Source organism: Phlebotomus papatasi, chromosome 1 (genome assembly GCF_024763615.1).
Source record: "Phlebotomus papatasi isolate M1 chromosome 1, Ppap_2.1, whole genome shotgun sequence".
NCBI lineage: Eukaryota > Metazoa > Arthropoda > Insecta > Diptera > Psychodidae > Phlebotomus > Phlebotomus papatasi.
Genome location: NC_077222.1, coordinates 56,660,475 through 56,675,771, shown reverse-complemented (window position 1 = coordinate 56,675,771; position 15,297 = coordinate 56,660,475). Strand labels below are relative to the sequence as shown.

Genomic DNA, 15,297 nt, shown 5'->3' with positions numbered 1-15,297 from the left:
GTGAAAAATAAAAAATGGTCAGTAGAAAACAAAAAGTGGTCGCTTTAAATTTTTTACTGACCAATTTTTGTTTTTCACTGCTCGTTTTTAATTTTTTACTGACCAATTTTTATTTTTTACTGACCACTTTTAATTTTTTACTGACCGCTTTTAATTTTTTGCTGACCACATTTCAGTTTCTACTGACCACATTTAATTTTTTACTGTTCACTTTTAATTCTTTACTGACCAATTTTTATTTTTTACTGCTCCTTTTTAATTTTTTGCTGACCACTTTTTAATATTTCTCTGATCAATACGAATATTTCTACTGATCATTTTTAATTTTTTGCTGACCACTTTTTATTTTTTACTGCTCTTCTTTAATTTTTTACTGCTTTTTTAAGTTTTTTTACTGCTCATTTTTAATTTTTTACTGACCATATTTTCTTCATATATATATTTTCTTAATTTACAGGCAAAAAAAACACAAATTAAAAATAAACATTATAATTGATCAGTACAAAATTAAATTAGGTCAGTAAAAAATTAAATTTTGTGCAGTAAAAAACGTCTTAACGAGATCTTTAAAACTATACATTTTTTTATGAACAGTTATAAAAATATGTCGAACTTAAATAATTATAGCCCAGTTACATTATTTATATCAGGATAATTACATAAAATCAAAATCCGCATCCTTTATTTCAACCGTTTCACTTATATCTATTCGATATTCTTTATCACTTTTTTTTCTTCCTTTGAAAGTTTGATTTGATTTAATTTAAGTCTGAGTGCGAAAGAAAAGAATAGATAAACGCCAAATGTTAAAAAAAGGGTGGCAAAGCGTCTAAAGCTTTCCGAAATGCTCGAACTTATAACTCAGATGCAATACCTTAAAAGTACTTTCACATCATTTACCATTTACCGGTTCCCAACTGATTTAAGCCGATTTACAAATCACTCAAAAGCTTTCCCAAAATAGCTTATGAGTAATAAAATAGATTTTCTCATAAAAATTATTTATCGGTTTATTATCGGTACGTAACCGATTAGAACAACTTCAGTGTTGTCAAAAATTCCAAGACCTTTCCAACAAGCCACAACATGACTCATTCAGTTGAAAAATACGCTCTCTAGTTCCTTTTTAACATTTGACTTTGAAGAATGTTATATTAGTAATGATCCAACGGTATTTTTGTATAAGGACGAAATATCTGCCTTAGATAGGGTAAGTGTGCCAAATTTCGGCATAGTTGCATATAAGGACCGAAGTCCTAAGTTTGAAATGCAATATTTTTAATTCATATTGATATTTTTGTTACTTTCTTTTCGGTAAGGTTGTGTGGAACCTTGAAAACTAGTTTATCATCTTTGTTTTCTTTAAATCACTTGCTAAAATATTGAAAAATTAATAATAATTAATGGGTAGTATTCCGGCCACTTTGAGTGAAATACCGGCCACGTTTTTTCTGACCACCTTTTGTGACGCAACGTCAAACAGAACGAGTTTAATATTTTGTTTAATACGTTTATATGACCCACAAGCCCTGAGATCTTTCGTGTAATTTGTGCTGAAGACCTGAAGAGTAGCATCTCAAATTTACGCGCAGATTCCCGTAGCAACTTGCCCTTTCTGAACTCTTCTCCTTATGTGAAAAAAGGTTAAACAGGAAGAAAATGTAAATTGTCTGTGTTTCTTGGATATGGGGTCCAAATGGGGGGTTAATGCGACACATAGCCACTTCCCCTCAATTCCTGTTTACACCCAAGCGACCTAGATGCCTGGTATAGGCCTCTGTATTACGGTGAGTCATGGAAAATTTGATAACCAATCCCAGTGAGAAATCACGAACCAGAGCCTAACGGACAAGGCCTTCTAGAGAGCCTTCCTTTTCTAGAGAGGGTTGGACGAGAAGCTAACAACCTCTCCTCGTAAAAGGAGGACAGTTACAAAAGCTCACAAGAAACCTCAGATACGACGAAATTATGTTACGTTCAAATGAAATTACGGAAATGTTAGGTTCTCCAGGCCAGGACAGGACTGGAAGAGGTCAGTGCGGGAGAACCGTCCTGTCCACCGTCACTTTATTTCCGTTCTATCTGGATCCAAAAACTCAATGTAAAATGTTTCATTATGTGCTGGACACACATGCTTAACGTAATTATCGCATCAGTTTCCACTAGACCGCATCTCGGCTTAAACCTTAAGTTTGGCTAAGGCATTATTTTGAACTACTCTAAAAATTAAATTTAAAAGTCAAAAAAAATTCAATTTTTAATAGTCATGCGTTCCTAATTTTATGAAACAGAAACTAATAAAGAAAATAGAGTAAATTTCACTCTCAAAATCAATTGAAAATCTTGTGTGAAATGCTATTTAAAACATTTTTACACTATCCCAACTCTGACCAAACCCATTTTGTCAATCGCCTTATGACCACTGCTGTAATTAAACTTGCTCATTGGGAAAGTTCTTGCTTTTAATTGTGTGCAACATGGAGTAATTGCATTTGCTGCCCCCCAGTCAAGATGGTGATAGTGTTTTAATTAAAAGAATTTTATCAGTTTTATCGTGAACCCATACCAAAGCGAAGAAGAACTGATTTCCTTCTTCAAGTGGAAAGAAAATGGGATTTGAGGAAGTTAAATTGTTACAGAGGGCGGAAGGACTTACCAACTAAATGCACAAATGGCACTCCAATGTGCTCCAGGAGCTTCGTTACGAGTTCTGTACCATGGTCGGCGTCCTCGATGACCAGCCAGAGTAAATTAGGCACATGCTTCAGTGTATATCCCAGACGAGTGAGCTCAGCTAATTGTTCCGGCCGCCGGAAAGTCGGTGTGATTATGTACAGTGGTGGAAGTGGTAGCTTATCCTACAGTTGACAAAGGGGTTTTTGGACAGATGGGAAGAGATAGAGAATATAAATCGTTAATCATTCTGAGATGGAATTCTGTGAATTTTGCCGGAGAAACTCATGGATCATTTACCGAGATTACCACCGGAGGATTTGTCGTTGTGGACACATCGGAATCACTGAGCTTCAGCTGCGAAATCTGCCCCTCCTCTGGCTGATTTGCCTCTTGCTGATGGAGTGGCTGCGAAATGAGGCGTGCCCGAGACAATTGATACTGATACAGGAATATACAGGCCGTCGAGAGGCATATCATCAGGTACATTTTGGTGAATGTTCTCATCTTGACGTTGTCGTTAGACTCAACTTTTTGATGCATCGATTTGCCTTCTAAAGCCCTTTGTGTTCAACTGAATTGTCGAAGAAGGGTTTTGTGTTTACAAACACGATGTATGTTTTAATGAAACTCTGTTGTCTACGCCAGGAAACCCTCCCATTTAGGATAATACTCACAATTGAGGTGTACATTTAGTATGAGATCTCTACGCTTTATCAGTAGATTTTGCGTAGAATTCTGGATTGTTTCCCCTCAGGATAACATCCAAACGTGAAGTAGAGTCTCTGTAAATATATATAACAGAAACATTTTATTAATTAACGATTATAGATTTCTGTATCATATACCTATATAAAAGTTGGTCGAGTAGTGCCCTTAACCCTTCAAGAACATGGGTCACTAATAATCCAAAAACTAATTTTTCTACCCATTTTAAAGGACACAATATCTTTCTACAGTTAAAAAAATGTTTTTGGTCATGAGTGATCCACAACTGGCCTTATAAAGAAGTTGAGTACATAAATCTGAATTTTAATAATTAGGGTTAGGGTAAGTGTGCCAAATTTCGGCATAGTTGCATGCAAGCGCCAAAGACTCAAGTTTGAAATGTAATATTTTTAATACAAATTGATTTTTTTATTCCTTCTTCTTAAGGAGCGTTGCTTGGAACCTTCTAGACAGTATATCGTTTTTATTTACTCTAAAATCATTCTTAATACACTTTAAAATAAATGAAAATGTAAATATAGCTTTGGTGTCCTATTTCGGCCACCTTCATTCTCATGTTCCTTGCCCTTCGGGAATTCTTCCAATGTCTTTTTCACGTCATCTCGTTTGTCAAATCTATATTCTTTGTTATTTTTTTGCATTGTATAATCTCTAGAGTATGTAAAAACTAAAAATTCATGGAAATTTGAGGAACAAAAAAGGTGGCCGGAATTGCAAGCTGGCCGAAATTTGGAACACTTATCCTACATACCCTCAATTTCGATTTCAATTTTGATATTTTTTCTCATTTTTTTTAACTTTATAAATTTTTATTTTTATTCAATTTCTTAAGCACACCTATAAAAGTAAATATTTTTTGAAACTATATTTTTTTTTAAATTTTCATTAAAACATTTGGAATTTTAGCCAGATTTTAGGAGACCTTTTTGAAATATTTACTTTGCGGTGAACAAGCTTAAAAATTAAAGTGTTTCAAATACTTAATTCAACCTTTAAAGGCCAATTTAAGAATTTAACTTTTAAAGATTTATCTTAAAATTGAGAGGGAACATTTCCAATTCTGATCTAAAGGCTAATGATGCCACAATCTGGTCCCGAAATTTTTATCAAAAATATTCAAGAAAATTCTACTGTTCCGGGGGTGCCTTTTAAGTAGTGATTCCAGAACCGGGTACCCGACCCGGGTACCCGCCAGATTTTTCCACGGGTATTGGAACCGGTTCCTAGCCATGGAACCGGTTCTGGAACCGGTTCTGGAATCGATTCTGGAACCGTTTTTTTTAGAAAAATTAAATTGAATGTTCCAAAAGAAACCCTACGAATTTTCAATTTATATTGGAACTACACTGCTGGCAATAATCATAGCTCCACTTTTTCAAACTGGAAAAACTTTGAAAAAAATTTTTTTTTAGAAAAAAATAAAAAAAATCATTTGAAGGTATTTTCATACCGATATGAAAAATTGCCAATCGAATTTCATACCGTTAGAACTGTGAGTATTGTAATAGAATCTTTATCAAAATGGCGATTTTCGGGTGGCAATAATTATAGCTCCACTCAATAAATTTGGCTCCAGGGTATTTATTTTCAATCAGTGAAGGTAAATATCTTTTAGTAATTAAATTAATAACTAGATTAACCTAATTAGAATCATTTTTATAAAGTTTTTCATGAATTTTGCTGAAATTTTGTAAGGAAAATGTGCAATGAACAAAAATAAGGGATTAGATAAGGTCTTGAAAGGGATGGAAATTGACAACCAAAAAATTTCCATAAAAATGACAAGATCCTATCACCTTTCATCCGAATTTGTCCATATAGCCGACATACACTAACGGCCAAAACATTAAATACACCCTTCGTAAGCTTAAATACACGTGATTTGAACCGGGAAAACGCTGTAATATCCAGTTCTATTGACTGAAATAGTTTCGTATATAAACATAAGAACAGTTTTAAACAATATTTGAGAAAATACATCAGCTACAAAATTTCTAATTTGAGGATCAGTCAAAACTTAGCTTTTTGGAAAAAAATGCAAAATTAGCCCCACATTCTAAAACTGATCTAATCTTTTAATAATCATTTAATATAAGCTAAATACTGTTAGTAAATATTATTAAGAGTCAGAAAAACTGAAAATAATACCGAGGGAATATTTTTGGTACGGATTGTGGTCGGTTTCCGGTGTGATGTGTTCTGAAAGGGGTTTCTTCTTTGAATATTGAAATCTTCAGCCCAAATTCTACTTTAACAAAAAATTAAATAAAATTAAATGATATTTCTGTGTGGAAAATATAACCATCTTATCATCAATTTCTGTAATCGAATTTGTTGAGACTTCTTTACTTCAATATGAATCAAATTTCGCGAAAAAGTTTGCAGAGAGAAGAAAAAAGAAATTCCTTTGGAAAAAAAATAAAGGAAGAAATTTACATTTTCAAAAAGGAGGGACGTCGGGGGAAATTATTAGAAGGGCTGTATCAAGCACTTCTTACAGTCCCCCCGACTAGTGTTGAATCAGAAAGGGCATTCAGCACTTCATCCAAATTTTGTACCAAAATTCGGAACAGAATGAGCGATGAAGTGCTGAATGCGCTTTCAGTACTTAAACATTATTATAATAATAATAAAGTAAAATAAAATAAAAACATGAAACTGATTGAATTTATTTTCTTTAATTAATTTCTATTCTGCAACAAAATCTTATTTGGTCTTTTGTAGTCGGAAAACTTAAAAAAAAAAATAATCATCCAGCCATAAAAAGATGTCTCTATTTTAATGGTACTCTATAATTTATATGCCATTTTTTTCTTGTGTAATCAATACAAATCTCAAGTGAAAATTTTCTATACCTATTTATTAGATTTTAAGTTAGTTTGGCATATAAACTACAATTCTCTACAAGAAAGAGATTGCCTGAACCCCCCCTTTATGCCCTCAAACACTAAAAGACTTATTTTTTCACAGTTAAAAATATTTTCGAAAATTCATAGTTGGAACCGGTTCCTACCCGGGTACCCGGGTACGGATCTCAGGGGAACCGGGTACCCGGCAACTTCAAAATACCCGGGTATTTGGAATCACTACTTTTAAGCCTTTAAAAAGGTAGCCCCGACTAGCTACAAAATTGAAGAAATCTTAAAGGAGTTTGATATTTCAATTTATTTCGTTGTTTTGGTTGTTTTGAAGTTTTACCTCAAAGGCTTCAAGAAATTTGTCACCCTTAATGTAAAGATATTAATCAAAAAATACGAATCAGGCTTAAAGACCGATTTAATGATTAAACGCTTTAAAATTTATCTCAGAATTAAAGAGTTAAATTCAATTAAAGAAATTATACGTAAAGAAATTAACTGAACTTGAATTTGAATTGAATCATCATTTGAATAGTTTATAGAAGTTTTTGGCAAATGGTTTTAAAAATGAATTCAGCTTCATGGAAGGGACCCACCCTCTCCTACATAAAATTTGCTAGCGTTCAAAAACATCAAAATCCATTTTTGATTCTTTTTAAATTGTAAATATTTTTAAAGAAATCAGTTTTTTGTAATATTTATGACTCTTTCGAAAAAAAAACAACTTTGTGGGTTTTCTAACCATTTTATAATTTATAATTAAAATGTTTTAAATAGTTAATAATTGTACAAAGTAAGGTAAAGTGCCCTCAAGTCGAATGGTTCCTCAATTCGACCGGTTATTTATTCAATTTATTTATATTTGCACTAATATTTGGCGTTTGATCTAACAATAGGTCAATTATTCCATAAATAAATTCAAATTAGTGACAATTTTATAGAAATTCACTATTAAAAATTCAAATATTAACCACCGGTCGAGTCGAGGAACCAGTCGACTCGAGGGCACTTTACCTTAACTAAGCTATGTGGGTGGCCTGAAACTGTGCCTCACGTAACTTTCAGATCATAAATCAAAAATTTTTAGAGCCGTCTTAGAATTATCCATTGCTGGATATTATATAAAACTATTAGAAAACTATTGAAATTCAGTTATTTCGAGAGAGATAATTGCAATAGTTCTGAAGTTGTTACAAATCAAAAATTCTGGACAAACTGTCCATTTTGATGCAGTTCATTAAAGTAATTGCAGAACTCAAACTACAAACAATACGAGGTTAATTATTTAACTGGATTCGGGGTAAAGTTTCGCTTTTTTTTAGTATGAAGACTTTATCTTATCCATCTCAAATGGTGCAAAAATAGCAAAATTTGAGATTTCTCCTTCCTGAAACTGCCCCACTAAAATTTTTACCAAACTGAAATAACCGAAATTTTAGCAATTATTCAGCGTATAATGGCCAAACACGGTTAATTCAATCCCCTGTAAATCTATAGATTAAAATACTCCAATTCCTTGGATTTGAAATCTAATCACTTTAAAAGCATCCTTCATCAATTGTTAGCTATAATATTAGCATCATCTGGAAAGGTCTTATAGGGCATTGAATTAACAGAAAAGTAATTGAATTTTGGGTGCATTGCTTGTTCAGAGTATATCTTCATATTTATGTTCAAACTTTTGTACCCTTGCATTCTGACGATTTATTGTCTGGTTCCTTGTGCAACAAAACCCGGGTTGAAAGGAATGGAAGCCCCAAAACAAGACTTCTTCACAACAAATTTATTGTACCATGTCAAGAAAAGTTTCCATACACCGGAATTATTGTATGAAAGCTGACAAGTGTGTGCTTCGAGAGTAAATTCAAATTTTATATGTATGTATACTCACTTCAGTACACGAGATAACAATTCATTAAGTATACAATTTTGTAATTTTCAACATCCGCAATTTCTCACTACACAAATCTTCTACATCTATAAATAAACACAATCTTTTGAGACACACTGAAAGGCAAGTTGAACTAGTTCTTGATAGTGCTATTGTATAGATAAAATGGATGAGGGCTGCAGATGAAGTTATTGTCATAATTTAGTGAATTGCAAAAATATGAGTTTGTCCCTAATTCAAACATTAGGTCACATTTATTACTTTCAATCTCAACATACTGCCTTGAATTGAATGCACTCAAGGGGGGCACTTTCAATTTATCAATCCGCATATTTTATAAAGAAATGAAACCACGAATTTAATAGTCGTTATCACAAAATGTCACGCATTCTGTGGAAAAAAAAGAACACTCAATTGAGTAACTTTCCTCTTGTTATGGTTCATTTACTAAATAACGTGAAGGTATTTTTATTAACATCAGAGAATTTAATTTATTTCCTCACTTATACATTTTGCATTAAATACCTCTTGTTTTGTATGGTTTATAAGATGAGTATATGTTGCAGTAATTGTGGACATCGAATACAAAATCAGCTAAATTTTATTATTACAAAATATGTGGAATATAAAATTAGAAGAATTTAAAAATCGTTAGGAATATCCAGCAAATATTAGAAGTTAGCATATAGCGCATACCTGTACTAAAACCAATTCAAGTTTATAGAAAACCAAACAATAAAACTAACAAACAGATACATAAATCGTAAAACTTGTCTTATTCTTTGCAGAGAAAAAAACACCTTATGTTTACTCTATACTAACCGCAAATGCTTCAAACACTTTGAAACTTGAGAAAATTTAGCTTAAAATTTTAATGCAAGTTCCTTATCGAAAAGCTATCTCTCATTTTTCATTTCCATAACACTTGTAAAATGACTTTAGATTTCCTATCATTGAATTTTATTGCAAAATTTACATATTTTGATGAAATTTTTACTTTTACTGTGTTTTAACTTTTCTTCGAGCCAGAGGGAAAAAGTTCTAAAATCCCATAAAAAATCTCATAAAAGATTATCAGTTGAAATATTTAACACACTTTATAATACACAATTTTTTCAGAAAGTAATTAATTTTAGTAAAAATCCGTCTTTAGCATTATCTTATACAAATAAACAGTTTTATTTGATTTGAACACCAATTTAAATTAGTAGGGGGAAGTGGGACACCTTTGAAATTGGGATTTTCACCTTTTTTTTAAATAAATTTTAGCCTTATCGTGATATAATTTACCTTCTCAATCTGTTTGTGAAGCTAAATTATATCACGATAAGGCTCAATTTTATTTTTAAAAAAAAAGGTGAAAATCCCAATTTCAAAGGTGCCTCACTTTTAAAGGTGATAGTTCTATTAAAAAAATAATTCGTGTCCTAAAATTCTGATTTATAGTTCGTCTATGGAATGTTGTATTAGAAATATTATATCATTAGTTAGCTTGGGTTTAACATTATGTGTCGTATCGCATTTGAGCCGATATAAAATACCAATTTTTGCCTAAGATTCACAACCAGATTTTAGTACATTTTAGTACAAATACTTTTTACGATTTACGATTCTCATGTTTTGAGTGATGAGTAAGGTAAAGTGCCCTCGAGTTGACCGGTTCCTCGACTCGACCGGTGGGTCAATATTTCAATGTTTGATGGTGAATTTCTATAAAATTGTCACTGATTTGAATTTATTTATGGAATAATTGACCTTTTAATGTTAGATCATACGCCAAATATTAGTGCAAATATAAATAAATTGAATAAATAACTGTTTCGGTCGAACTGAGGAACCGGTCAACTTGGGGGCACTTTACCTTTTCTTTTATTTAACTTTTAATTTCACCTTCTGTTTATAAATTTTAGGTAAAAATTAAATGCAATATTTCTCTTGATTTAGTACAGGCGTGTGTTTTATATTCATCTTGCGCCGAAAAAATGTTTTCAGCGTAATACGTTCATTTTATTAATATTGCAATAAATGAAATCAAATTAGTTGTTACAACTCTATTTGTCTTATAAAATATTTTTATATTAATTGCTGAGCTATTTCATTCGTTCCATTCAATCATTCTTAAAATAAACTATTTATTTACATGAAATTTCTATGATATACACAGGATATTTAAATTATTGGAATCATTTCATTTTTTCGAAGTATTTGTTTCAATAATATTTAGAAATCGAATAATTGAAATTGCAATTCATAACTATTCAGAAAATTTCATTACGCACCAAACTTTTACATTTTAGTAACAAATTAATTGAACTTTACAACTTTAATAAATATTTTGATAGACACTTGATAAATTTCACCGTCAAAACGTTAGGTATTTCAACAAAAACATTTCCTCATAATGTAATTGTTCTGTAATTTTTTCCCACAATTATATCATTTTAAGTGCAAATATCCGTGATATAAATTATGAATTATGACATGCAATTGTCGTACTTTACTTATTTTTATGCCTGATATGGCATGAACAAATAAACTCGATGATAGCCTAATTAGAAATGTGACCGAAAAAGGTTTTAATGAAAAACCATGGCGCCAAAAATTATATATTAATAATACAAATATTGCTTCGAGATTAATTTACACTCGTCAGTGCAAATAAAGCACGTCAAATATAATTTATTGCTAAACAAATGGCTGAAATTGGAAATGGATTGGAACACAAAACGTGCAATTGTGAACATTTTATTGAATATTGACAGACTTCCCAAGTAGAATATTAATTTCTCATTTTTTTCTACCACAAACATAGACATTCGTAATATTTTATCAAGTTCCCAAAATTGAATTTTATTGTCTCCCTCACAATTCCACACTCTTTTTTTTCTGCGTATTGAGAAATTGTTTGATGATGAAAAAATATATATAAAAGTTCGTGCACGAAAGTCTCTTAATTGACTGTAATGAATTGAAAGAAAATTGTCATAAATATTTTATTAAATTTGAGCTTTATCGACTCTGAAAATGTGTCTTAAGAGTGTGCCTGATGTCTATTTTTTTGCAGAAGGCGAGAAAAAATGGAAAAAGTTTGTGATATATACAATTTTTATAAATCATAAAATTCCGTTATCTACTCAGTCGATTTATGTTATGAAATTGATTTTTATGGCGATTCGGCGTGTCTGGTAGATTAATTTCTACGACTGTTTGCCTTTCCTTGGCAGCTTGAGATTCTATACAAAGTGCTTTTATCGCGTTGACAGGATGTTCTTCCGTTTTCTGAAGAGTCACTCCTCTCACAGTGAAATTTTTGTTGCGAGTGAGTGAATTTTAATTTTTTGCAGGGTGTCTCATTTCTTTCCCAAAAAAACAAGTTATGAAACACAAGTAAGGATTAATAATTACCAACCTAGAAAGTTAAAGTCCAATAAAGTCAGTTTAACGTTATTAGGGGAAACGCGCTACCTTCGGACGATTTATGTTTCGCACAAATCACTTTTTTTAATGTGTTATAAATAAATTTGAACCATTATAATATTATATTTTAATAGCTAGTCAAATGCCTGAAATTCTCAGAAAAGGGCTATAGGTGAAATCCATTAGGAACATAGAGAAAAAAATGAATTGTTCAAAGCTTGAGGCGTCCGAAGGTAGCACGCTTTCCGCTATTGTTCAAGCCATGATAAGTTTACTAACGTAAATCTTCCGGGATATTGTGCAATGAGTAATTCATAGCTCATGAAGCTCATGTGTAATTAAATTGGCTCGAAAATTTGATTCTCAAAAAAAAACAATCTATATGGATTCCTCAAGTTCCAAGTGATTTTATAAGTCTCTTATAGACCCCTAGAGTTCCCAATATTGTAATTGTGAAATGTTTTCGAAATGATTCCAGACAAAACTAACATGTTTTTTTCGTAAAGACTTCTTCAAAACCCATTACTTTTGTTTATCATGTGTCCTCATAAAATTCTATTTTTTCTTAAATTTAGCTTTATTTAATTTGTACAATATTACTATAATGAAGAAGTTAACGTTTATTGAGACGTGACTCCGCAATATATTTTTTAAAAAAAAAACCACTTTTCCATAGTTTTTAAAATATGGTTGCGATGAGTCACATGTGAAACATAGAAAATTTAGTCATTACGAAGCTTCAAATGGTATCAAGCATGGGACCTTTCCCCTAATAATTGTCGTTTACGAATTCTCAATCGATTTATAATTTACTCAAAAGATTGTCCTAAATAGCTTAAGAGTAATATAATTGAATTTTGGATAAAAAATAGTTATCGATTATAAACCGGTTCAATACGGGTTCAGAACCAATTCGAACCGGTTCAGACTTGTCAGAAATTTCAAAACCTTTCCGACGAGCCCAAACATTATACAATTTGACTGAGAAATACTCTTTCTAGAGCCTTTTAAACCTTTGACCTTGAAAATCCGTTATTAGGAATGATTTAACAGGACTTTCGTATAAGGATGAAATGTCCTCTTCGATAATCTTTAAAACATATTCAACTATGAAAAAATCGCACTATGTTGCATTGAATGTGGCATAAACTAGCCGCCAAATAACGTAAACAATTCTACAACAATTTTCCTAAAATCTTTTACAAATGTTTTATACGAAAGGGTGCTAAGTGACAAAGAGAAATAAGTTATTAAATTTAGAGGAAATTGCCTCATTTTAACTATTGACCTTGTAGTTCACGTTCTCATCTAATAATTGGATAATTGAAATTAACGCGCAAGGGGCAAGTACGTAAGCATACTCGATAGTCAACCTAATTAGATGAGGAGCAGGAATGCTTTGATCATTGAAATGGGGATGAGCAATGTGAGAGATGAAAGCAATTCCTTCCGGAGGGTGACATACTCAATATTATGCACATTTATTCGTGAAAGTATAATTGAATTACATTATTATTCTTACACCCGCACTTTCAAGGCGCCACTCTGTCTGATATGCTTTCAATATCTCTCCCTATAGGACAATTTGCATAATTCTACATTTTTGCAAAAGCCACTGAATACACAGACGGAAGAAATTTTTTTTTGCTCTCCATAAAGTTGAAGAGAAAGAAGAAAAAGTTTTTATTCTTTATTATCACATAGCATAAATTTATAACTTATTCTCTTGCTATGAATGGTGAATTCCAGATAGTCTAATCTTACATTTTTCTTCTGTTTCACTTTTTTCTTTTGCTAGCTTATTTTTCACCAGTCCTCGACGAATGTGTAGGAAAAATCTTTGCAAGTCACAACAAATTTACTGTACAAGCAACTTTCACACTCCAACGTACTCCTGAAAGATGACATAGAATGTAAGATAAAAAGATATCTAGTTTTTCCTCGCTATGCTTTTGAGATTCTTCCATTGGGACTTTCTCCCTATTCTTCACCGGAGAATGTCTCTTTCCTGCGGAATTTTCCGCCCATTTAATCCAACCAACAAACGACATTTACAGCGACAAAAGTGAATAAAATTGACACTTCCGCCGCGTGATATCTCTGTGATCTCACTGCGAGTGTTCTGCCACAATCTCACCATGCATCTCCATGCTTGCATATAAGATGATGTCATTCGCAGATTCTATCGTAATTCAATTATTTTGCCAACAAACACCAACCACAAATTACGTTCACTGGCTCAATTATTATCTCTACAAGAAGTTTGGTGGATAGTTGGAGTTGCTAGCCAGATTGTAATGTTAGATGAGCATGAATAATTCAATTATTGCCCCCATTGAAACATCCCACAATTCACTGGTTATTGGACCTTTTCCCATTCAGTAATATGGTCAAGGCAAAGGGAACTACTCAAAAGTTTAAGCGATACCATAACCACAACCCACACCTTCAGGTGTTGTACCCTAGGCATTTGTAAAATTAAAGACTTATCCCAATTTTGAAACTCACTTCGGAATACATATTCTTTCCAAACATCCTAATGAATTGAATTGAATTTTATTGTAATTTCTGTTTTTGATCTCAACCACCCATCCGGCCATCGATATTTTTAGTGTCAATTTTAGCCTTCTGGACCAAACTGATTATATTCGTGCTAACACTGGTAAAAATAAAAGGATCAAATTGATCCAAATTAGATCCTTTTGCAAAAACTGGATCCAAGGGGGAAATATTAGGGTGAAAATGTGTACACCACTTCCAGACACTTCCACAATTTATATGGAAAAACTCCCGAAAATGCTGCTATACTTCCGACACTTCTTGCACTTCATCCAATTCTCATACTTAGGAATCAATAATTTATTTAATATTATGAAAAATCTATTTAAAAAATTCTCAAGAAATTTATTTTGCCGTATATTTTTTTTATATTTTGCTTATATTTTGAATTTCTTGCAGCAGATAATCTTCAAATTTAAAATCAAATTGAAAATCATTCTTCAAATTTTTATTTTTTTTATTTCTGTAATCCATAAATATTATTCATGCATTTCAAAAACAAATTTATTTAATATTGTATCAAAAATAATTGTTTTCCAAAAGTTGTTCATTTTTTATCCGCTAAAAGTTTCTTGTTAAATTTGAAAAAATTTACTTAATTTACTCTGAAAAATAGATCATCCTGCAGGATCATCCTACAGGATCAGTAAGATGTCTCTAAGGTTACTCTTAAAACCCCATGCATCACCACGCTCTTACTTCATTGCCGTTATCCCCAAAGACTTCATACCCGTTTAAACACATCACAGGATCCGGCAAATCGTATATTCCGGAATTGGATAGAGAGGTCTTTGCTTAAAAGTTTACGAGCAAAAAGTACCATAATAACCCGTAATACAGTTCATACAATTCCTACAGTTCTCCTTATTCCTTTCAGTGAAAAAATGTGGGACCCATGTATCGAGCTTTTAAATACATCCAAAATTTTCTAAATAGCGAAATACTGTCGAATTATTGTTTTCCAAAATCTTGATAATCTCTTCAATTCGATAATTTTTTCCACTCGAATACTCACAATATTGCCATCAATGTTAGAGACCATTTAAAGTAAGGTTGATCTTTTCAATAATTACATCCTTATATCGAAATTTTCTAAGCCATTCTTCAATCATTTAAACACGATCTAAATAAACCTCCAAAATGCTTTTTGTAAAAGTCCATCACTTAGGC

The 15,297-nt window shown here is 31.9% G+C and overlaps 1 protein-coding gene across 1 annotated transcript in view; it reads right to left on the bottom strand.

Moving 5' to 3' along the window:
* Positions 1-15,297, bottom strand: part of LOC129808511 (galactosylgalactosylxylosylprotein 3-beta-glucuronosyltransferase P) — a 64,292-nt gene that overhangs the window by 9,108 nt on the left and 39,887 nt on the right. Inside the window, exons 2-4 of the mRNA XM_055858290.1 lie at positions 3,351-3,458; positions 2,974-3,247; positions 2,657-2,858 (exon numbers count right to left, since the gene is read on the bottom strand). Coding sequence (XP_055714265.1) covers positions 2,657-2,858; positions 2,974-3,216 — 445 coding nt within the window. The 5' untranslated portion in view covers positions 3,217-3,247; positions 3,351-3,458. The remainder of the gene's footprint in view (positions 1-2,656; positions 2,859-2,973; positions 3,248-3,350; positions 3,459-15,297) is intronic.